We start from the raw sequence: 24,465 nt of genomic DNA on the forward strand, positions 1-24,465 counted from the left end.
CTTCATCCCTGGCGTGACGTCACATATCACGTGATGCAGCGATGGTGGCGCCTCCGCCGTGTCGCGCGCGACGGCGCGAACCGAAGCGTGGAGGCCTCCTCCGGGCGACGTCCGACGGCGCGATATGAGGCCCCATCTGCAGCCGGTGTGACGTCATCACGTGACGTCACATCATGTGATCTCACTTCAGGGTCAATGGTGGCCACCGCCGGGAGGCGACCGACGGCGCGATATGAGGCCCCATCTGCAGCCGGTGTGACGTCATCACGTGACGTCATGTTACGTGACCTACTTGAAGGTCACTTGAAGGTCAATGGTGGCCACCGCCGGGAGGCGACCGACGGCGCGATATGAGGCCCCATCTGCAGCCTGTGTGACGTCATCACGTGACGTCATGTCACGTGACCCCACTTCAGGGTCAATGGTGGCCACCGCCGGGCGCCGCGCGAAGGCCCGAAACCTACGTTAATATGCTTCGCATAAAATACCGCGCGACCGGACGCTGCCGCTGCTGTCGCACGAACTCCCAGCCGGCCTCCAACGTGGAGAGGGTAAAATGCGACGTCAGTGGCAACGTTTACTTATTACTGACTAAAGAACAGAGAAAGTAAGCAGAAAAGAGCTGTCGGAAAAAATTGTATAATTTAGGGAGCTGTACACAACCTGACTTTTATTTTGTAATCATTAATAATTGCCTTTTAAAGCAACTTCTCAGTGACTGCCCCCACGAAGGCTGCGCTGCAGAATCATGACGTCAGCTTTCATCCTAGCTGATTCCAACGTGGAGTTGCTATGACGCGCCGTAAGAAACAAAAATTACGGATTACTGTCTAAAAAAAACAGAAAAAACAGAAAGACGACGCACCTAGAAGTTCTTTTTTTTTGTAATCATATGAGATATGCGCAAGGTAGCTGTGATATTAATGTAACTGATCGTTACGTTTCTAAAAAAAAAAAATTCCGGGCTTTGGCACACGCTGCTTTGCATTTGCTTTTTTTGCATTTACTTTGCTTTGCAAATACGTTTTTCATGCTAACGCATTAAAAAAGATTTGTTCAACCATGCACGTAGCCATTAAAGCGACAGTATTTACTTCTGTCGCTTTAATGTCGCTTTCCAACAACAGGGAAATAATTGAAGTCGGCCTGCTTTTTTTCCTTCAAATAAGTAGGAGCGACCCTAGAGCAATTCTCAGATGGCTTTCTCATGCTTCGAGATATAGCGGAAGGCCGCTCAAAGATCCTGAGAATTCACGACGACACCACTGTACCACAAAAATGTGACTATATGGCTGTATTGCTGGAACCATACTGCATTCTCTTTCTCTCACTTGTTCTTTTTTTTCTTTGTCTGGTCATCCTAGATGCACATTCGTGGTTTGAAGCTGGGGATCTACGGCGACGTAGGGACAAAGACGTGCGCAGGCTACTGTGGAAGCAAGGGCCACCTGCGAGAGGACGCTCAGACCTTCGCCGATTGGGGTGCGGACATGGTCAAGATGGATGGCTGCTACGCCAACATCCGGGAATACAAGAGGCGTAAGTGTTCTCTCTCATTTCCATTAAAAAAAAAGGTGCAGATCCAACGCACATCTTGGAATTTATGTGAAGCGATTAATATCAAATGCTAAAAATTTGCCTATTTCGTTGCCACATCTTTACGTGAACGATACTGACGCGCGTGCACGTGCTGTGCAATGTGACGACACGCGCGTCGATCATCTCAAGGGGCTCGGATGGCATCGGTATGACGGATGTGCGTGCGGGCAATTATAATGCAGTGGTCAGAGCATCGGGCCGCTGTGCTTGGCCCCAGCCTGCTATATATATATACGTGTTGTGGGATGAGGCATTTATTTTTATCATTTGTTCGCCCCACCGTAACGAATGTGCCGGGTATTCCGACGTTCGATTCGCCACAGGGGATGTAACTTTGGTTTTCTTTTTTTCAAGTGTGAGTTATTCGGCAAGGCAGAGCCACAGTCAAGAGAGTACGAGAGGGTCCGCAAATAATAACGCTTCTAGTGCCATCGCAAACGTGTTAAACGCCAATCTTCCCACCCAACATCGCTTAGTTGCAGTTGATCAGTACGTGCATGTGGGTTGTGCTAAAACGTTTAGGATCATAGCGTTGGCCTGTACGTCAGAAGAGGGAAAGGGCTAATATTTGAGGCCTAACTATTTGTTCAAGAAAATTTGGTGAATGGGGTCACTCCCCTTTCATTGCGTTGCACGATGTCGGTGAGGCCTTATACATTTTCTCGCGTGCGCGTATGGCATGACGCCGGATCAACGTCTCTGGGATGAAAAGAGACCCGCGTGCACTGACTGTCGCGTCATCTAGGAAGGCTGATGCTCTAAGTGAACATCATTGCATGCTGTAGGAAGCAAGCGACCTTTGCTTCATCTCCGCCTTCACGGCTGACGTCAGGCCTTAAAGCGCCCAGACCTTTTTTCTACGAGGTGTTGGCCAAAGCCAGAGGGCTAGCTACACCAAAAGTACATGCCAGCTCGGTATACCGGTGTATGCCAGGAAACTCTGCACAAAGCCACGTCGTTGAGACTGCGCCGTTGAACAACAGAATAACTATCGTGAATGCAAATTTCGCAAGCATGAACGCTGCTAAGGTTGTCTGCTCACTCGAAAAGCATTGACCCACATGCTTGTGGAGCGCAGGGAAAGGTGTCGCATATACTTTTAAGTAAGCGTCCGCGCTATTTTTTTTCCATATGTTGGCCCACGTGACTAGCCTTTCTTGCGATACCATTTGCAAAGCTCAAGCGAAAATGGAGGCGACGTAATTATTGTAGCCGCATGCATTTGAGGGCGATGCGGATACAAAATATGTAACTGTATAGTTTCTTAGTGCGCAACATCATTTGCACCTTTCCAGTGATACTTGTGGGCTTTGGAAAAGGTTAGGATGCATCTTGATTTTCTTTTTCATCTAGAATCACTTGCAGTGCATTTATGCACTCTTAATAGAAGAGTGCCCCTCTACGCCTGCACAGCCTGCAGGCGTAGATGTTGTCCTGTAAACACATCCAAAAGAGAATCATTTTTCACTGAGATAATTAGCACTTCATATTTACGTATAATTATTACACAGAGTGCGCACTAAAAACACGGACGAAGAATAGAGACGAAACACGAGCGCTATTCACGAGTGCAAGTATCTCTATTCTTCGTACATGTTTGTTAGTGCGCTCTGTGCGTAATAATTATGCAGATGTACCGACTCGCCCAGCTAGCTACAGTACTCTAGTTCATATTTACGTGCAGTACTGCAACAGATGTAAATTTAACTTTTCTTAGAGTTTATAGAACTCCATCAGCAGTACTTCAGGCACTTTGAATCTGTCTGGCTGGCTGGCTGGCTGGCCACCCACCGTAATGACTTGGTGGCTACGGCATTGCGCGGCTAATTAAGCACGAGGCCACGGGATCAGATTCATGGCGGCAACATTGCGATGAGGGTAAATGCAAAAAAAATAAAATAAAAAAGGAGGACGTTTAAGCGTCGCCCGTAAGAGTGGAACGGGATAGGATTAAAAGATCCCTGACTGCTTCTCGCGCTTCCGGGCAATCAACGATTCTATCCCTGCCACGCGGGCACTCAAAAGTCTTTTGAGCAACAAGACTTCTCCCGAAAAGGAGTTTTGCCCGCAGACACACGACAGGAAGCAATCTCTTCTTCAGAAGCGCTCGTTTCTGGAAGCGGAGTTCGTCGAACTCCAAGCACGTTTTCGCGCCCTTCGCCATCGGCATCGCCGTAACGCTCCACAAATGTTTAGGTATGTGTATGCTATATGCATATGCAGGCTCTATATGCGGGTTATATTGCAAGACTATTCAATGACTGAAGTCGCTCATACCAGGTCTTGTTCTTGACTAAATTATTCCTCAGAATTTTTAGGAATGGCAGCCCGCAATTAAATGTCACGAAACACAACAGTCACAGCGCATGCCTTTTATCCTAAATTTTCTCATGTTATTAAATATTAATAAAAGTGCAAAGCCCTATCAGTGCTCAAACCTGGAAGTGCTCTAATTTTACTGGCGCGGCTTTTTACGGGCAGTGCAGTGGCGCCTGTGCAATGTCATTACAGCCCCTCCATGGCGTGTTAACGCTTGTAAGGGTGTCGAAAATTTTGGCTCACCCGTGTGTGTCGCGTCCGCAACCGCGTACGGCTAGGACACCGTCCGAAAAAGTCAAGGGCAGCGCTAGACCTTGTTATCCTTGTCAGTGCTGAGCCCTTCGGGCAAAACTGCCAACATTTTATTGTGAAAATCTTTTGCGTTAGGAAGAAGCGCATATGAAATAATTGCATGAGCAATGTTGTCTACGAATAGTGCGTGAATAACTCATTACTGCTTCGGTGCGTTTCCTTTTTCTGAATAGTGACATGAACGAATTGTAAAGATATGCAGCTTTAGCGTTGAAGTTCTGGAGTTTTACGTGCCTAAGCCATGATCTCATTATGAGGCAAGTCGTAGTGGGGGACTTCGGATTAACTTTGACCACCTAGGTTTCTTTAGCCTACATTCAATGCACGGTACACGAGCGTTTTACAGCGAAGCTGTATATGGCTAGGGTTCCATGTATTTTTCGTGTTTGTGCCTCAACAATAAAAAACATGAGCAACGGCCGATGCCGGAGATAGTGCAATACCGGGCTGACCCACGGAGAGGTGAAACGGGCTCCAAGCATTTGGCCCCTAATAATAATAAATAATAATAATAATAAATGAAATGAGTCAAGGTGCCTTCTTTCAAACCGGTGGGTATACCGGAATCGTTTGTTGAAACCGTATATGCAAAGGACAAAATGTAGGTACAGTCACACACCCCTGACTCGCAAGAGAACAAGGATATACCCACTGTGGGGTTGTCTGTTCCGTACACACAAAAGAAGGAATTGTGATGTCCACTGTGTATATCTCTCCAGGCACACCCAACTGTGATATGGAAAAATTTGTGACCACGCACGTTGCATGGGTTAGCCGTGATGACACTGCCGCTGTGATGACTGTTGGAGACTTCAATATGGACATTTCAAAACCACACTAGAAATGGGTCATTCAATTTGTGCTAGAAGAGTTCGGTTTGAAGTGCCACACCAATCCAAGTCACTCAGCTACTCAACAATGGTCGGGTATAGATTTAACTTTGTCCAAGGTTCTGTCTAAGGTTGTAACCAAGCCAACCAGTGAATATCACAGTAATCACACAGCTATCGTCGCTGCCATTACCAAATTATGAAAAATATTACGTCTACCCTTGCATTATCTCTAGTTATTATCAACACTCTGTGTGATGTGCTACAGCTTCACTGGTAATCCATTTTTCACAGAAGGAAATGGCTCCTCAATTTTTTTATCGCGTTTCGCCCGCATGGAAATGCGGCCGCCGCGGCCGGCAGTCGAACGGGCGACCTCTTGCTTAGCAGAGCAACGCCATAGCCACTAAGCCACCGCGGCGAGTTTAGCGCTCAAGCAACGTAGGCTTGTATAACCCGGTTTCAGTACCCTGCAATGCAGTATTTCTGCATTTTTAATCCACTTCCTGCTCTCATGAATTCGCTTAACGCATTAACATGAATAGTGCTTCTATTTCCACCCTCCCACAGTGTACGCAGATTTCGGCGACGCTATGAACAGGACTGGACGACCGATGGTCTACTCGTGCAGTTGGCCTGCCTATCAAAACTTCCGTAATATTACTGTAAGTTCACTTTCTGTGATCACCTATTACCACTGTGTTTGATGTATTCATTCAAGGTGTGAACACCTCGAAGATTTCTTAATTAAATGGGGCCCTGAAACACTTTTTAAACATAGTAAGAAAACGTTTCCAATTTGTAGACCAGGCTCTTGCAACCATGTGAACCAAATATTACTACACTGCACGCAGCACGTAATTCATAATCCCGTGTCAGAAATAGAAATGAACGAAACGCAAGAACGCTCGTGTATTTAGGTTTAGGTATGTGTTAAGGAATCACCGATGGTCTAAACTAATATGATGCCCCCCACTACGTCGTGCCTCACAATGATATTGTAGTTTGGCACCGTAAAACTCGAGAAATTTTCTGTTCAATTCGCTTCACCGTTGGTTCAAACTGGAGAAACTCATGAGCCTGGTCGCGAGATAAAAGAATGCGCGAGCGTTCGGCCACGTGGAACTGCGATAAATGATTTATTCATATCCCACGGGGTGCTGGAATCGGCGAAAGCGAAGCTTCCGTGAGCCGGCAAGGCGAAGTGGCGAAATTTGACGAGAGATGCGCTACACATTTCACCAATGAGTGCATCCCTCAGCCACCATGGTGGACCTTGCAGAAAAGCGGAAGTTTTATTCGGTATTATAGCGGTGTTGAATGACAAGACATGACGTTCTCGACTTTGTAGAAACGTGACACAGCGCACAGAACGACAAGAGGCGAGCAACAAATTTCGGCGGCAAAGGCGACCCGTAACTTCTATGCTCATCGTCAGCTCGAAAGGGCGCGCATTCACTTTTTATACGTAAATTTCGTTCTACGCGTAGTAAATTGATCTTCGTGTCTGCGCGTCGATACTTGCGCTACGTCTCTCCTTATGGCGGAAAAGACGCGAAGCCATGCGAAGTGATAACCGGACAGGAAAAAGGCTCTTTCCTCTGCGGTTGTTACTTCGCATGGTTTCGCGTCTTGAACGCCGTATAAGAAGTGTGGACCAACTGGCTTAGCGACACGTAGTGATACGCTGCATCGTTTGCAGGCGTTTGTTATTGCTGCACTCGCGCTTGGCTTTTCCTGAGCATATTCATCACCTGCATCCGACGCTGTGACTCAGTGGATACGCCACTATTCTTAGCGCAGAATGTTGTGTGATACGGAAATCGAGGTTTAGCCCCAGCTGCGTGTGCCGCCATAGCAAGGCGGCTCAGACAATCTGGTGACCATGGACAGCAGATTATTTTTTTTCTAGGCGTCCTGCCTAGTAAACTGTGAGTGTCCTTATGCCTCATATCAACGTCGTTAACACTGGGTTGTCTTATAGGTATTATTATAGGTATTATAGGGTTATTGTTTATAGGTAAAAAAAATAAGTGATAAAGGGATCTAAAGCACATGTAAAACACTTAAAGAAAACGTTCTGAATGAAAATTTTTATAAAACCGTACCTTGAGCAACACAAAAAGCACAGAGCGTGCTTTCTGAATGAGGATGCACCAAAATAGGAAAATTCGCGTACTATGTACATGATTATTACTAATGTGAATGTTTCAGATGGTGGTATTCTCTTCTAGCAACCACAGTTTAAAACTCAAGCTAACAACAAGTATATGTAGAGCATTTAGATAATTCAATGTTGCAGAGCTTCAGTACAAAATTGGTGTTTTTCTAAACTTTTGCTCCGGTCTATACACGTCAGATAGCTTGACGTAAAGCTTTATCTTATAAGGATGGTAAAGATGAAAGCTGAATCAGTTTAGATCGATATATATTCTTCAATAACTCTACTTTATTTGAGTTCAAAGTAACAGAACGCCCCCCCCCCCCCACCCCACCCCCGGATTGTTAGAACAGAAAATTATAGTCAAAGTATCATCTTGAATGTCGCGCCGACTCCCCAGAGAGTGTGACGTCATGGATTGCAAATTATGTTTTCGCATTTTCGCCGTTGTGGTTCACTAAAGGTTCTTGCAAATGCCTATTTTCAGCCCTTGGCGGTTTCAGACTTCAATGCAGTTCATTTTTACCGATAAAATTTAACAAGACCTGAGCCGGCGGCGTCAAAATGCATGACGCCCCGGCGCTCTGGAGCGCGAATTTCAAGGCGGAGGCGGCATCCGCCTTTCGTCCTTGCGCCTTTTCTGGCCTAGCAATAAACGTCTTCTCGCGATGCTGAGTGGCTCTATTGGTATTGTGGAAGGGTAGTTTACTAACGCAGCTTAGATTATTTTTTTCTCTTTAGTCTCCCTTTAGCAGCTGTCCAAGCTTCTCTCTTTACACCTAGTCATATATTCTATCGTTGCGTATATCAGATAATATATGAATATATGTATTTATGACAGTGATATACTCAAATCACTAAGGAAAACCAACTACCCCATTTCGCCGCCATTCTTGAATTGAATTGTGTGGTTTTACGTGTCAAAACCACGATTTGATTACGAAGCGCTCTGTAGTGGGGGACTCCGGATTGACCACCAGTGGATCTTTAACGGGCCCGCAATGCACGGGACAAGTGCATTGTTGCATTTCGCCCCCATTGAAATGCGGCCGCCGCGGCCGGGATTTGAGCCCGCGACCTCGTGCTTAGCAGCGCAACACCATAGCCGCTAAGCCACCGCTACGGGTTTCGCCACCATTCTTTACACCCTCGGGCTTCTCATTTTCTTTTTTTTTTCAGGTAAACTACAAGTTGATCGGCCACCACTGTAACATGTGGAGGTATAACTACGACATCGACGACATTTGGCAAAGCGTGGAGGGTGTCATTGACTACTATGCCAAGAAGCAGGATGTCCTGGCCCGCGCAGCAGCACCGGGACGCTGGAATGACCCGGATATGGTGATCACTAACTTGTGTATGCTATAACGTCAGTATCTGAACGTGACAAAGTACTCATAGAGTGTCCGCATAGACCCAGCGCAAATTTGCCAATAAAGCTGACGCTCGGGTTGGTGTAAAGGGGGGCTGCCGTACTCGCGTTGCCGTCTACTTTAACAGTTCATTTCGGCGATCCCGCCTTGTTTGGAGACTCACGTTTATCCACAATCCGGAAATTACCAGGCTAGCGTCAAATGTAGCGCTTTCAAACTTTCCACTTATTTGTTGCCTTCAGGTTTCTTTACAATGGAAATTTCGAAAAAAAAAGGACCGGAATGGTAGCGAAGTTTGGATAACACCTCCGGCGAGCAAAAAACCCGCTCACTATCCTTTTACCATTGCACACGAATGCAACTTGACAAAAGCAGTTTTGCGATGAAAGTGATTCGTGTAATTAGCGTGTCTTGACACTGTTTTGGGAAAACTAAATTCTTCAGGAAATCTATATTTCAGGAAATTGGTGGCATGATAAGGGTAGTGTACAGGCAAATTTTGAGTTGCGTGGGTTAATTGTGGGCCATGCTAAGCTGAGGGCTCAGCTTTCAAACCGTATAACTGATTTTAATGAAACATTGTGGGAGGACTTGTCGTCTTGTCATTACAATAACTCTTAAACGTCATCACCTTGACGTAGAAAAGAAAGCTATGACCAGTTGAGCATTCGAGTGTGTCAACACAGGAAAATTATTATTTCGGAAGCTATAGAGTTAATCATTTTTCTCGCTTCGATAATCTACGTCAGACTCTCCAGTGTGCCTTGAATAGACTGGATGACAGGCCATTTACGGAAGCGAAGATCTTGTGAGCCTGGCCTCGCAGTTCATTAGCCCAGAAAGCAGTTCGAGCGCTTTTTCACTATCTGAAGGCAACAGACTTAAGTGCCCGGCTATAGACATCCTGCACCTAACTTTTATCTCTCTCTCACTCCCCATTCCTCTCCCCACGTGTAGGGTAGCAAACTGGACTCAGTCTGGTTAACCTCCCTGTCTTTCCTTCTCTCTCTCTCTCTCTCATTTTATGCGAAGCATATTACGAGAGCTCAACCCAGCTCCTCTGGCGCGGCGGTGTCGCCTTGAATATCACGTGACACCGTGACGTCACGACAGATGAGAAGTGGCTTTGGCTCAACTCTTGCAAGATGGGCTGGGTGGGAATCGAACCAGGGTCTCCAGAGTGTGAGACGGAGACGCTACCACTGAGCCGCGAGTACGATGCTTCAAAGCGGTACAAAAGCGCCTCTAGTGAATGCGGTGTTGCCTTAGAAACGAGCTGTTTCTAAGGCTCAGGCGTGCGTCGCTTGCTCAGGCGCACATTTCGTTGCCGCGCCGAACGCTGCGTTGCTCGACGCTCACCGCGTCCAATGCGGGGCGTCCAAGGCGAAGCAGAGTAACGCATGAGTTGTTTCTTCGTCTAGCCGAACCAACTATAGCCAAGCAACAGCAGTTCACCAAGCTAAACAGTGGTTCAACAACTAAAATAAAGGCTAGTATGCTTCGCATCCTGGGCTTAACCTTACCTAAGCCACAGCCATTTTTTTCTTCAATACGTGCTTTCTGGGTGGTTCATGGTGCAGTATAGGGGCAACCACTTGTTCCTTTTTCATGCAATTTCTGTAAAAATGCCGTGATTTAAAACCATGTTTGCTTTTGTTTTCTCATTATTTGTAAGATATCTGACATTTTCATTGTGTTACAAGAAATTTAGAAACTTTTAAAAAGTGCCTTAACTTATTCCTGATAAAAATTAAGAAAGCATGTTTCGGCAAAGTAGCCTGAAAATCACAGTTTTCCGTGAGATTTTGTTTGACCAAAATGCGTAAACTGAGAAAAATCAATTCAAAGATTGCAAAGCAATGCACTTTATGCTGAAAAGTGAATAATTAAAGCTCACTGATGCATGAATTGCGCCGCTTCTTCAAAGTGACACTGATCTACGGCAGTTGCATTAAGCCGTCTTCATTTTTTTATTTAACTATAGAGCTGTCAAGCGGCCTTCTCTGTGCTTGTGGAATGTTTGCTTACCGTAGTGCTGTTACCACTCCGAAATTTTTCTATGGGGCTGTGAACTAGTCAAGCCGTTTCAACGCGACAGCGTTAAGGAGCTCGTGTCGCAGAAAAGCCGGTGTCGTCGGCGTTGGCAGCGTTGGCCGTGAGCGAAAAATGGCGGAAGGCAATTCATAAATAAAAACAACTTGCAAGATGAGCTGGGTGGGAATCGAACCAGGGTCTCCGGAGTGTGAAACGGAGACGCCACCACACAGCCATGAGTTCGATGATTCAAAGTGGGACAAAAGCGCCTCTAGTGAATGCGGTGTTGCCTTAGAAACGTGCCGTAGAAAGTTATACTGCGGTGTATATCGGTGATTATGAGCATGTAAATTACAGAAGTCGCAGTTAAACGCGTAGCGAAGTACGTTTCCGCTACATTTCTTTTGCGCTTGGCGCACACGCAGAGCCATCTTGCGGCAAACAGAAAACCCCTCGTCGCAATGTACGGCGCTGCCCCGACAGGTGGCGCGCTACTCGCCCTCTTCTGCCTTTCCTCTCGTTTGAGCGCATTGGGGCCGTGCGGGGATCGGTGCGAGGATGCCCCAATACCCTTGCGTTTAATAAGTTTTCTCGCTCTCCCCCCTTCCAACTTCCAGCATGTGTCACTCGAACCCTCGTGTTTAGGCTGCGCGGCTCCTCTTACCGCTCACGGCGCGATTCCTAGGTGCAGCGTCCGATGCGGGACGCCTCTGATGTGATCGGTGCGCCGTAGCGCGTCAGGTGGGCAAGCGTCCCCTGCGATGTGTGTCGTGTTGCTGGCGAGAAGTCATGCGCCTGCGTGGTGCTCCCAAGCGAGATAGAGGACGATCCCATCGAGGCGTCAGCCCCATGATCGCGCCCGCCTTCATGGCGAGTCACGGCCCGGCTGTCCGTGCTGATCACGACGTTTGGCTCGCGTAGATAGTTTCTCCCTCCTAGACATCGAGTTATTTAGTTCATTCCGCTTGCTCAGGAGCACGTTTCGTCTTTGTGTGACTCAAGAGCATGCCGAGCGAATGAGCGAGCGGTGCGAACGGGGTGCGATAACGCTATCGCGTTCCACTATTGAAGGCGAAGCTTGAGCGTCCTCCAAGTTTTTTTTTAAGTGCTTCTTTTCATAGTCCTTTTTGCATCTTGACAGAATGGAAATAAAATTGGTTCGATTTTATTTGATTTGAGATTATTTAACCTTGTGCTTCCTCTCGCAGTTGGTCATTGGCAATTTCGGTTTGAGCTACGGCCAGAGCGAGGCCCAGATGGCGCTCTGGGCCATAATGGCTGCTCCTCTGCTCATGTCCAACGACCTGCGCCGTACGCGCTCCGAGTTTAAGAAGATCCTGCAGAACAAGGCTGTCATTGCTGTGAACCAGGATCCGCTGGGGTTATCGGGACGGAAAGTACAGACGGTGAGCTTTCGAACGCCTTTTCTCATTTCGCCCGCTTTAATTAAGCGTTCAATGAGACATTAGTGAAGCCTTCCTCGGTTGTACAATATGTAATGGTCTAGTCAGCAGTACCTGAATGGATCACTAAATGCCCTCGCTCACAGGTATGCGCATTTTCTGTTATCAACAGTTTGCAGTTCACGTTACAGTGCGCGATTTTCTATGCAGTCTTCAGCAAGATGTTTTCTCACCTCTAGGACAGAGGTCTTCAAACTTCTTCCCGCGGAGGACTTTCGACCGGCCCGCGGCCACCAGTGGTCAATCTGATTACGGTCGCAGGGGCCGCTTTTTCTAGCGATTTGTTTTCGCCTCCTACTGAGAGCGGGGTTTCACCACAAAACCTGTTTCTCCACTGCAGTTACAATGTTACGCCACGACGTCACCTAGTATGAGGCAGCGTCGACGAATCAGGAGCCTCATACGACCGTCGCGTGGGGAGCGCGTGTGGCTCCGATTAGCGTCTCAGCCATGAGGGTCAGAAGACACGCCGAAGCTTTCTAAATTTCGCGCAGGCGCGCTAATCCAGATAGCTTTTGCCAGTTCATTTCCCACGAAACTACGTGCATGTGAATAGCTGTGTATTGTAGAAAGCTATTATTTTCAGTCTGTCACATTCAGCAAATTTCAGTCCAAAGCATCAGGGGCGTAGCCAGGGGGGGGGGCTTATGGGGCTTCAGCCCCCCCCGAAATTTGTTCGTGCTGTCTATGCACCGCCGACCAAAGCGACCCCCGGCGCCGGAAATCACCCTGAACTTTGTCTAGAATGTCTTTTCGACGCTCGAAAACACATTTAACCGTGAAGATTGCAAACTCGGGCTAGATTTCGTGGCAACGCCCATACACCGGGAGTCACATAACGCCAAGCAGTCCCATCCGGGCACAAAGTTTCAAGGGCGCTTTAAAGGTGAGCGGGCTCGCCGCGGCATCTCACTGAGGCCACGGAATCTATGGAGCTCATGGATATCAATTGCGAAACTTTATGGGTATAAATCTCATAAGCTCTTGATGTGAAAGGTGCATTGACATTTCCAAAGTTGTGCTTTAGATTTTCAATTGCGGAACTTTGTGAGTTTAATGTTGTTATAAATATTTGACGCCAAAGGTCTATTGACTTTTTTAAAGTCTTACATCGGAACATACAACGAGACAAGCCAAATCAACACACTAGCAGACGTGTTGACAAAGCAGGCAGCGAGGTCCAATGAGACGAAGCGTTGGGGTGGTTCATTTGTGCCGTCATGTCACATAAAAAAAAATATCAACATTTTTTTAACCTATGCCAGAACATCCGTGTCAAGACACTAAAGCCAGCCAAAGTAACTACGTTCTTATTTATTTTTTCTACTTTGACTTTTATTCGCGAGGACACATTGAGCCTCTTCAATTTTTTTTTGTTCTCGCTACCCTACCCGCAGGCTGCCAGGGCCAGCCAGAGCGCATACGTTTTTCTCGTATGGCCCCGACCACCGTGCGGTGCACTTCGGTGCGCGTTCGGTTTGCTCTGGCCGAGTGGATTTTCACCTGACAGAGTTTTGGACGCTTTCTGGCTAGCAGACGAGAAAAAAAAAGCAATGGTCGCTCGTCGCCATCACTGTGGGGACTCGAAGGATTGCACCGCATTCCTTGAGCGGAACCTTTCCGGAAAGTCTTGTTTCGCCGCTGTAGGATACTGAGCAGCATGCGTATGGTTCTCAGTGGACCAAGCGTCTCATGTTTTCTTCGGTATTCCCTCCGTAGCCCCATTAGGTGCCCGAAGTAGGCATTCGATTCTGGCCAAAATACTTTCCTATGCGTTTTTTCTTTTTTCATTTCGTTGCCTCCGCCTCACAGAAAAAAGTACGTTGTTGCGGCGCAGCGAATTGTCGCATGGTGAAAGTTCGATTTTGATACTTCTTTTGCGGAAAGTAATGGGCGACGGGACGCTTCAGTTGCCGGATACGTTTATTATATTATTGCGAAAGCAATTATATGGACACTCCAGGCGCATTCCGGCCGTCGCCGTCGCCCTCATGTTTCGTATAAAGTCCAAGGGTGATAACATCGTTACCACGCGCTGCATGCTGTATGTGCGAGTGAAAGCGTAGGAGGGGAGGTGGAATGAGTTTGCCGACGATGGTGGGTGTCTTGTGTGCGCAAAGGAGAAAAGCGGGGAGCAAGCGCGCCGCCTTCCGTCCCGCGCAATACATTGGGGGTGTGGATGGAATGGGGGCGGAATCTAGGATTCTGTGAATCTATGATTGTGCAACATGTTTATTTGCCTTGTTTGACGCGTTATATACAGTTACTTCTTCTTACATACATAGATTCATTGGAGACTTATACGTATACTTAAATATCTTGTTGCGAGGTTTTGTGTATACATGCAGTGAACTTTGTTTCCAGTGACACTTTTTTGTCCTTTATCAAGCCGTATTTTCGCATTTGTATACCCCATTGTATCTTTGCATTTCTAATGTACGAGGGCGAGTCAAATGAAAGTGAGCCTACCCTAACCACGCAATAATGGTTCGGTTCATTATCTGCGAGGCATGTGCGTAGGAGAACGGCATGTCTCATTTACAAAAGTGACACGCAGGTGTGAAGATAAATGTTCTTTAATGCTCTCATACACTGGGTTGAATATGGTTGCGTCACATAATGGACACTTCAAAAGTTGAACAGCTCGGTGTCGCGAAGTTTTTGACAGCTGAAGGTGTTTCCAAAACAGAAATTAATCAACATATGACTGCCGTGTACGTTGAACAGTTCAATTCATTGACCACTGTGAAGCGTTGGAGCAAACGGTTCAAAGGACGTTGCAAAGACATTCCAAGACCGGGCCAAAACCATCGACAGCGTCATTGAGATTTTTCACTGGCCATTGCATATATACAAGAATGTAAGCACGGTTCTTGAATGACAAAGTTTCATTAACATATTTGTCCTCAACTTGTTCAGTTCATTGCGTTTTTGGTGTTACGCTGCTGAGCACGAGGTCGCGGGATCGAATCCCGGCCACGGCGGCCGCATATCGATGGGGGCGAAATGCGAAAATACCCGTGTACTTAGATTTAGGTGCACGTTAAAGAACCCCAGGTGGTCAAAATTTCCGGAGTCCCCCACTACGGCGTGCCTCATAATCAGAAAGTGGTTTTGGCACGTAAAACCCCATATAATAAAATTCATTGCGTTTTAATTTTCATATCAGCGGCATGCACTGCTTTCCTGGTTTCGAACTGATATAGTTCTAAAGTTCGTGTGATATTTTCTTTACTTAATAAATAGACAAAAAAACATGGAAGCATTGACGTCAGTTATGTTGGGCACAATTTTTGGCGCATACGAGTATGATATTTTATGAAAAAATACATATTTTACTTGTATTTACAGTGCGTAGCTTTCAAGAATTCGTTTGCAGCATCTTTTGCAATGACAATGCAGTTATTATTTATTCATGTATTTGATCACTCGATAAATTGTTTAAGAGGAAGCTTTAGCTTGGGCCCAATCCGACGCGGCCTATTCAAATACTTGTAAAACGCAGAAACGCTTTTCTGAGATCATCCTGCTAATCGCTTTTATTGAAATTGGTTGCATTTGAGAGAGAAAGTTAAATCCTAGTGTCTATTGGAAACAGAACTTCGATTTAGGGCCTGAATTTTGTTTAAAATATTTTGAAAAATTCGAAAGTTTGAAAATATAGAAGCACGACGTTTAAAAACTAATAGCTATGCATGAAGAACAGATATTGTGGTTCTGTAAACGGCATTTATTATAACAGTCAAAGCGGACAAGTTTGCTGTGTCAATTTGTATCTTACGTGAATTGGTTACGTTGTGTACAAGGGTTCTGCAAAAGCCGTATTTCCACAATACCAATTTTTTTTTAGATTCATGTGTAGCATATCTATTTTGTCCGCTGTAGATGTACTATTAGATGCAATTCCCAGAATTGTAATATCATTTTTCATTGTTGAGTCACGGAGTTTTAAACTTGATAGTTTCGTTTTCTGAAAATTTTCAATTTTGGCCAATTTTTAATAAATAATTGACCAACTAAATGAAAAATTCGAAACAAGCAGTCACTAGAATTAAACTTTTTCTTTTATATGCAACAAACCTCGTCAAATTTGGTGAAGTGGTTACAGGGAAAAACGAATTCCCCTTCTACATGTACTTAAATAGGAGCACCCGAGCCAAAGCTTCCTCTTAAGGAGGAGGCTGAGCTGCAACGTGCAGCTATATATATATATATATATATATATATATATATATATATATATATATATATATATATATATATATATATATATATATATATATATATATATATATATATATATATATATATATATATATATTGGGCCAGTGGCGTAGCCCCCCCCGAACAAAATTTCTGGCTACGCCACTGCAAAGCATGCATGATGGTATGGCAACAGGAGAGGACATTTCCAAAGAATTAGAATGTCCGCATAGAGAATGTATTGGAGTAAACTGAAATCTGTCACAGTCTATGAAGGGGGGGGGGGGACATGTACAAGGTTAACAAAGGATATCTAGGAGAAATTACGACTGCCGAAGTTCACGAATTCTAGCATCCAATGTTATTGTGCAGCACGTTGAGCAGGCTCTCTTCGGGAAATACGCGGGGCATGTCTGAAACTTGTTCGAGCTACTAATGCTACGATGTCGCATGGGCTCATTGAAAGCTAGTTTCACAAATTTCTGAAGGTGTCGTAATCGTGAGATCGTAAACGTGACGTACCCAGTCAGGTATATAAAATAGGTTAAAACCTCCTTGGACGTACCACACGGCAGTTCGATTACTGATCGGCGGAACATTTTTTTTTGCCTTTCTTTAACGTTAGGGAAAAAATAAACGATTCCTTGTGCAGAAGGATCGCTGGCAGCCACTAGCGTCTAGTTAAGAGTGGCTCTGAAAATCGGCCTTTTCCTTGGGCTGAACAGATGTCATGAATCATCAATATGAAGCTTCAAGGAGATGAACGCCTCATTCATGACCTGTGCATGGACATACATAAAAGAGTTCAAAACAAAATTACAGTTTTTCGAGAAGTAGGCGCAAAAATGCAAGTGGTGGCATTTCCACTGCTGTGCAAAGTTTAGTGCAGAGATTAATAAGGCGTTTCCTTCCATATCAGTGGCAAGAATTCTCGGTGATCTGCACACACAATTTTGCAAGCGAATTTCTGACCTTGATGTCAGGAAAAAGGAGCTACAAATGCTCCGAAATCTATTCAGTTGCGATTTGGATAATGTCAGATTTCTTTTGATTAGAAGTAATTACACTGCAGTCAAACGACATCTTGAAGGACGAATACAAAAAGTGAAGCAATTCCTATAAATTGCTTGGCTTTGGATATTTAGAGCAATTTTCGCACTGGCAGATGTCAATTTCCGGCACTAGCTATCTCTGTAAGCGAAGCTTTTCAGAATAAAAAGTGAAATGTCGAAAGTGCTAAATTATATCAAGAACACCATAGTTGACTGTTTAAGATTGACTCACCAGGCTTGCCTCAACAGTTGATTCAAGAGAGAGAGAGAAAGCAAGGGTAGGGAAGGCAGGGAGGTCAACCAGAACAGCATCCGGTTTGCTACCCTACACTGGGGGTGGGGGTAAGGGGAATAGAAAGAGGAAGAAAGGGAGAGAGTCAGCACTGAGTACATGTGGGAGGGACACCTTACACAATGACACTATAAGCGGTCTCTTAAGCCCGTGCACTTTAAGTACCGCACTAGTGCACGAATCGCTTTTCGAGCCAGTGACGGTTGTGGCCACGGTCCGAGTATCTTTGACTCGGTGAATGGTCTCGAGTCTAGTCTGTGTAAAGTTGCCCGCAGAGGGAGGCGGTGGACATCGTAGCGAGGGCAGGTACACAATACGTGCTCGATGGACTCCTCGCACCCGCAGGAGTCGCACATCGGGCTCTCGGCCATTCCCATACGGTAGGAGTATGCGTTCGTGAACGCCACTCCCAACCACAAGCGACACAACAAGGTTGCTTCGCCGCGGGAAAGGCTAGGTGGCAGTTGTAGCCGTAGCGTGGGGTCCAGTTGACGTAATCTGCAATTCAAGCCACTTGATGTCCAGAGATCTTGGGACTTCTTGCGCGCAAGTAGGCGAAGTTCTCTGGCAGCGTCCGACCTCGCCAAAGGTGTTGGACGCGTCTTTGTATCTTCGTGGGCACACCAGGCAGCCTTGTCAGCTAGGTTGTTGCCGACGATGCCACAGTGAGCAGGAATCCACTGAAATACAATGTGGTGTCCTCTTTCCAGAGCATGGCGGTGCAGTTCCCTAATTTCAGATGTCATTTGCTCGTAAGTTCTGTGACGTAACGCGGACTTGATGCTATGAAGGGCTGCCTTGGAGTCACAAAATACGACCCACTTCTCTGTTGGCTCTTCGGTGATGTACATCATAGCGGCATGGAGAGCTGCAAGTTCTGCCGATGTAGATGTAGTCGTGTGCGACAGTTTGAATTTAACTGTAACGTTCTTGGCTGGAACGACGAATGCGGCAGTTGAGCTGGTAGGTGAGGTTGAACCATCGGTATATATGTGTATGCGGTCATGATACGTCTGGTGCAGTAATAGAGAGAGAGAGAGAGAGATGCAAATGAAAGGAAGGCAGGGAGGTTAACCAGACTTAAAACGTCCGGTTTGCTACCCTGCACTAGGGGAAGGGAAAGGGGAAATAAAGACGGAAAGAAGAGCGTGACAAAAATGAAAGCATGAGAAAAAAAATATGAGAATATGAGTGTAAGTTGCTTTAGAGCCGGCGATGGATGATTGGACTTTTTTGTAATTCCAGGAATATCAAAATTCACTTGAGGCTGTCGCAGGCACCACAGGGGGGAGGAAGGCTTCGCCGCCGGTGTAAAACTTGCTGGTATGTACTCTTGATGAGCGTTAATCATTCGTGAAAAGGTCGCTTGAGGTCTCTCGGCTGGTAGGGAGGCCAAATGGTGGTCGGGGATCCTTGACAGATGGCGAATGTGCGCTCTGAGAGAGTCGACAGCTACATGTGTCTGGATTGTATGGTCTCCTGCGATGGCAATTGTTGCTGCTGTTGACGTGCACCGAGGCAGCCCCAAACACGTGCGTAGGGCTTGACCTTGTATGCTCTCCAAGGTGCGAAAGTTCGTCTTGCATGCATTGGACAACACTGGTAGGCTGTAACGTAGGAGTCCGAGAAACAGAACCCTGTACAGCTGCAACATAGAATGGACTGGTGTACCCCAGTTTTTCCCGCATAGAAATTTGAAGACTTGAGCAATGGCGACTAGCTTCTTCTTCAGATAGACGCAGTGAGGGCTCCACGAGAGGTTGCGGTCAATGATGACGCCCAGAAACCGATGTGTCTTAACATCAAATTGATTCAAAACAACGAAATAAAAACATGAGGTCCATCGCTCACATTAGCCCGCGTCCTACGTGGGCTAATGTGACGCAATGTGACGGAAAACGGGACGCAGTTCCCTTGATTTCACATATAGCGCATTCTTCTAAGTTTTCTGTGCCGAAGTTAGACGTCGTCACATGCTTCTCCACTTGTAGATAGGTTAATATTGCAAGTATAAAATATGATGATTTAAATATGTAAATATTTCGTTCGCTCCTGAATTTGTTCAGTAAAGTTCTACTCCACGTTTATTTATTGAAGGAATTATTACCATTGATTTTTTTAGAATCAACTGCTTCTTTTTTGATATGGCAAAATTTTCGTTCATTCAGATTGCTGCTATTCTACTGGTACTGTGCCATATATTGTACATCGTAGTCAGCAGCCATCGCTCTTAGTCGAAATTTGCAAGCTTTCGTAACTATGTTATTTTTTATGAGCTCATGTGTATTGTGCTTCCTAGCCTTCTATGAATGCAAGTCCATAATTTTTCTTTTGTTCGGTGGACTTGCCTCAAGGTATATGCACAAAGAAGTTAGCAAAATGCATCACATAATTGCTTCAGTGTTACCGCTCGTGTCAGCGCCCTTAAGTGTCATTTCAATTCCTCTCCTGCCCTCTGTAAAAAGTTTTGAGATTCCTACGCGTACTATAAGGCCTATAGTTATGCTCGAGCTGTTCTTTGTTGCGACTGTACAATGTGGTTATTGTGTAAATATGGCGTACCCTCATAAATCATGTTGACCGCCTGCTCTGGTTTCTAGTTCTAACGCTCCACGTGAAATCCTGCAATCAAAGGTTCCCCTGTTTTTGGAAATCGATTACATGATCGATTATCAATTGAGTAAGTTATTTTGTTGGTCGGCCGTGGTTAACTTTCTTTTTTATTTAACTCAAACCGTTCACACGCCCATCCGCGAATCTTCTATCCTGGACCTCATATTCATAGACGCACAACTAGCGCAAAATGGTTATAGCCGCAGTGTTGTCGAAGGACTGTCAGACCACAAAGCCGCTTTGATTACGCGTAATATCGCACGTGCACCAGAGTAGCCATCATACAGAAATGTTATTGATTTTTCTCGCACGGACAACTCTATTACTGACATGCTCGGGTCATTGTTTGACGACTTCCTATCGTGCAGTAATTCTCGCGATGTAGACAGACTGCAATATCTTGCAGCACAGTAAAATGCACACGTCACAACGTCTTCTACAGTTCTATAAAGCGCCAAGGTTGAAAACCTTGGCACACGCGAGAAATAATTCAGCTCAATCGTTGCATTAAAAGGCTCCGGAAGCGCCGTAGTTTTTCTTCTCGCAACGAGACCTGTCTACTTGCTTCCCTAAAAGCTTCACTAAATGCTGAATTCGCCGAAGCGAAACACTTTTACTTCAACAATGCTCTGGTAACTTTTGTGAAAGAAAAGCCAGCTAAGTTTTGGAAAGCAGTCGTTCCTCCTGATCAGAACCCTTCTTCATTCATTCTCAATGATGTGTCCTGCTGTCATCCTTCGGCCATTTCTCCGGCCTTTAGCGATCCCGTCCTCACTTTGGACGACGGAACCACTTCCCCCTCCCCCTTTTAATACCACAGCAATACTAGCCCCCTTCCCAACCACAGATATAGTCGCGACCTGTGTACACAGCCTATTGCTTATTTTGACGCAACAAAGTGTGAAGGACCAGATGGTATCCCAGATATGTTCTTAAAACGATACGCGGAGTGAAGCTCGCGATTCTTAACAGTAATCTTTAAGCGGTCATTGGAAACAACTCTGCCTTTGCTCTGGAAAAATGTTCGAATCATTCCTATTCATAAAGATGGCAAAATGCATGTCACAACCAACCACAGGCCAATATCCTCGATATCATCCTGCTGTAAATTGTTAGAGCATATAATTCACATGTATATTGTGGAGTAGTTCGCCGAACATGACATTCTATCTCAAACAAAACACGGCTTACGGTCAAGCTTTTCTATTGAATAGCAACTAATCGAGTTCACCTACGACATTGCTTCAGCATTAAATTCAAAGGGGCAGATAGACGCAATCTTCATAGTTTACTCAAAAGCAGTTCATACGAGATGTTACAGTAAGCTCGTCGGTAAACTTGGATTAATCAATAAAAAATTATGAGCTCCTTGCCTGGTTAACTGATTATTTACGTTCGAGGTTTCAGTACGTTGATTTTAATCATGCACAGACGGTCACAATAACTGACTTCGGGGGTCCCACAAGGCTCGGCCTTGGGGCCACTCTTGTTTCTTATTGATATTAATGATGTTGTTGAGGCCATTGGTGATTCTTCAGTTAAAATAAATTTATATGCCGATATTTGCGTGCTTTATTCTAGTGTTTCTAACCCAAATGACGAGCAGAAAATAAACGAAGCGTTTTCACTCTTCTGGGACTGGAGTAGGAAATGATAGATGGCCAGTTATTTTAAGAAAAGTATATCGAAGACATTTACAAAAAAAAAGAAACCCTCTAAACTTCACGTATGGTTATAACTGTAGTATGAATATAAATACTTAGGAGTTACTTCATGTCTAACTTGAAATGGCACAGGCACATAGACATAATTTGCGCGTAAAGCACAGCCAAAGCTGGGTTACTTAAAGCGAACCCTTAAGAGCGCGCCTAAAGAATGCAAAGTGACCGCCAACAAAAGCTTGGTAAGACCACCACTCGCACATGCGTCCACCATCTGGTCCCCTCACCATGACTGCCATGTATATAAAGTTGAATTAGTGCAAAAGAAAGCAATTCGATTTATTTTTCGCAGCTTTGACCGCCTCTTCTTCCCTACCTCTTATGCAGCCGAGCTATCACTGCCCCCCACTAGCAATCAGGCGTAAACGCGAGCGCATCATTCGCCTGCACAAAATAGTTAATCAACACTCCCGCATTAGAATGCCCACTGTTATCACAAGCGGCACAGCACCCCATACCATCCCTTGAACCTTGTTCTCATTAAGTCTTCTATGGATTGTCTTAAGTTTTCCTTCTTCCCTCCCACCATTGAACTTTGGAATAACCTTGAAGTGTCCTTGCGTGAATTGCCTCATGATCAATTTGTTACTCAATTGCCCAAATATGTTTGCTAATCTTTCTTTGTTTTCGAGACTTATGTACTCTCTCCTGCGATGTCTTGCTTACGCAAGGTGGCAGTATTTGAAAGTAACAATAATAATTTTCAAGCAAGCTTAGCGTTCAACCGCGCAAGAAAATTAGCGTGCCATCTGAAAATGCGTTTTCGCAACCTAATATGTACTTTAACGTAACTTGTCTTCTTAAGCAGTACGGTAATCAGTACATCGACGATTATTTTGCTGTTCGGCATCAAGCCTGCGACCTCATGCTCAGCGACAGAACGTCACAGTCGCTGAGTCACCACGACGAACACGCTAAGCAACAGCCGACCAGACTGGTCATACTACAATAACGAAAAAAAAAATGAGTTATTCTGTTTCAGTCAGTTACCCTTCTACAATATCGACAAACATCATTCTTACCACGATAAGATGCTTGGTAAGCCAGAAAGAGTGCAGCAACAAAAGAGACGGGTGGCGACGCCTCCTAGAAGTTCCCGCACCAGATCGCTGTGACATCATTGATTTTGACAGCGTCTTCCAGGGCCTTCGTAATATTTGAGCGATAAAGGTGGATTATATTATGTTCTGAATAAGCTAAAGATTGAACATGACGAGTTTCGGGATCTTTTTGCTGAGCCAGTGCGGTCTTAATACAAAAAAGTATTTTGGCATTCGTTACGTTACAGTGATGTAGCGGCGTTGGTGATTCGGCGCGAAATTCAAAAATTGAAATTTTTGGCCTCATTTTTTCTTGTACTAATCAACCTATTATTTCAAAATTAACGGCAACGGAGTTTTAAACGAACGCTTAATGAGTCTAAGCTGATTTAGTGTTTTGATTTCGTGTCCCAAGGACCATTTCAATACAGAAGTTGGACACAGACGCTTTTAACCGCACTCCCAGGGTGCCCCGGTGTTTGATCACGTGGTGACGTGTCCATAGCTTGCTTCAGCCGGTCTCCGCCGCTCATTTCTTTTATTTGATTCTTTTATTTGGCAAAAATATTTCGTGCAAGATGCCAAACCGTAGATAGCGCGGATTTTTTAGAAGGAAATCTGAGATGGTTGAGCTACACGTGTAGAAAATTTGGCAAGGAATGACGCAGTATGTCTTAGCCAGACAATTTAGTTACGTACTGTCTCTGTCTTTTTTTTTCTCGTTTCTTCCTCTTAGCACATCATTTTTTTATAAGTGCTGTTTGCCTAAGAGAAAAGGAGTAGCGGACATCACACAATCCCTCCGCCGTGGCGTGCACCGTTGCTGCAAGTCGAATACGGACAGTGTTTTATTTGATCTAAGAAGCGAAACATGTAGGTTACATTTAGTCGTACAAGATAACGCAACCTGTTATTACGCTGTTCACTGAGTGCGAATAGTCGGTGTTTACCGAACGATTCAATCAAGATCTACAAACAATTTCCTCTATACTTTCCTTGGCTTCATTGGCCAGCTCACTTCTTGGCAAGCTCATCGATTAACCAGGCGTCCCCACACAGGATTAACCACATCCTCAATTGGAGGTACCTGGCATTTCGGAGCTGCGGCTCGGAAGTTGAGCACCCTTTTCGTTTTCAGTTTTCATTTGATATCCACTTTTCTTCCAAACAGAAAGACGGAGTGGAGACGTGGATCCGTCCGGTCACCCCCGTGGTGGGCGAGTTTGCCTACTCGTACGCGCTGGTCTTCTTCAACAGAAACAAAGGGGGAAACACTCGAAAGCACGTCACGCAGCTCAAGACTTTGGGACTTGACCACCCGCTTGGGTACCATGTGACCGACCTCTTCAAAAACAGGTGACCTTTATGTGGGAGCAGTTTCTCCCTCTTTGGCATTGTGTGTGCGTGTGTGCGTGTGTGTGTGTGTGTGTGTGTGTGTGCGTGTGCGTGCGCG

At 45.4% G+C, this 24,465-nt stretch overlaps 2 protein-coding genes across 6 annotated transcripts in view; one reads left to right on the forward strand and one right to left on the reverse strand.

The window, feature by feature from the left end:
• LOC135917503 (uncharacterized) overlaps positions 1–24,465 on the reverse strand; it is a 321,200-nt gene that overhangs the window by 119,756 nt on the left and 176,979 nt on the right. The window lies entirely within an intron of this gene.
• The window catches only part of LOC135917506 (alpha-N-acetylgalactosaminidase-like), a 35,774-nt gene that overhangs the window by 6,479 nt on the left and 4,830 nt on the right, over positions 1–24,465 (forward strand). For both annotated transcript variants that reach the window (XM_065451084.2, XM_065451083.2), the window contains exons 4-8: positions 1,365–1,539; positions 5,631–5,725; positions 8,401–8,562; positions 11,837–12,034; positions 24,184–24,368. In XM_065451084.2, coding sequence (XP_065307156.2) covers positions 1,365–1,539; positions 5,631–5,725; positions 8,401–8,562; positions 11,837–12,034; positions 24,184–24,368 — 815 coding nt within the window. The remainder of the gene's footprint in view (positions 1–1,364; positions 1,540–5,630; positions 5,726–8,400; positions 8,563–11,836; positions 12,035–24,183; positions 24,369–24,465) is intronic.

The sequence above is a fragment of the Dermacentor albipictus genome, chromosome 3, assembly GCF_038994185.2.
Source record: "Dermacentor albipictus isolate Rhodes 1998 colony chromosome 3, USDA_Dalb.pri_finalv2, whole genome shotgun sequence".
NCBI lineage: Eukaryota > Metazoa > Arthropoda > Arachnida > Ixodida > Ixodidae > Dermacentor > Dermacentor albipictus.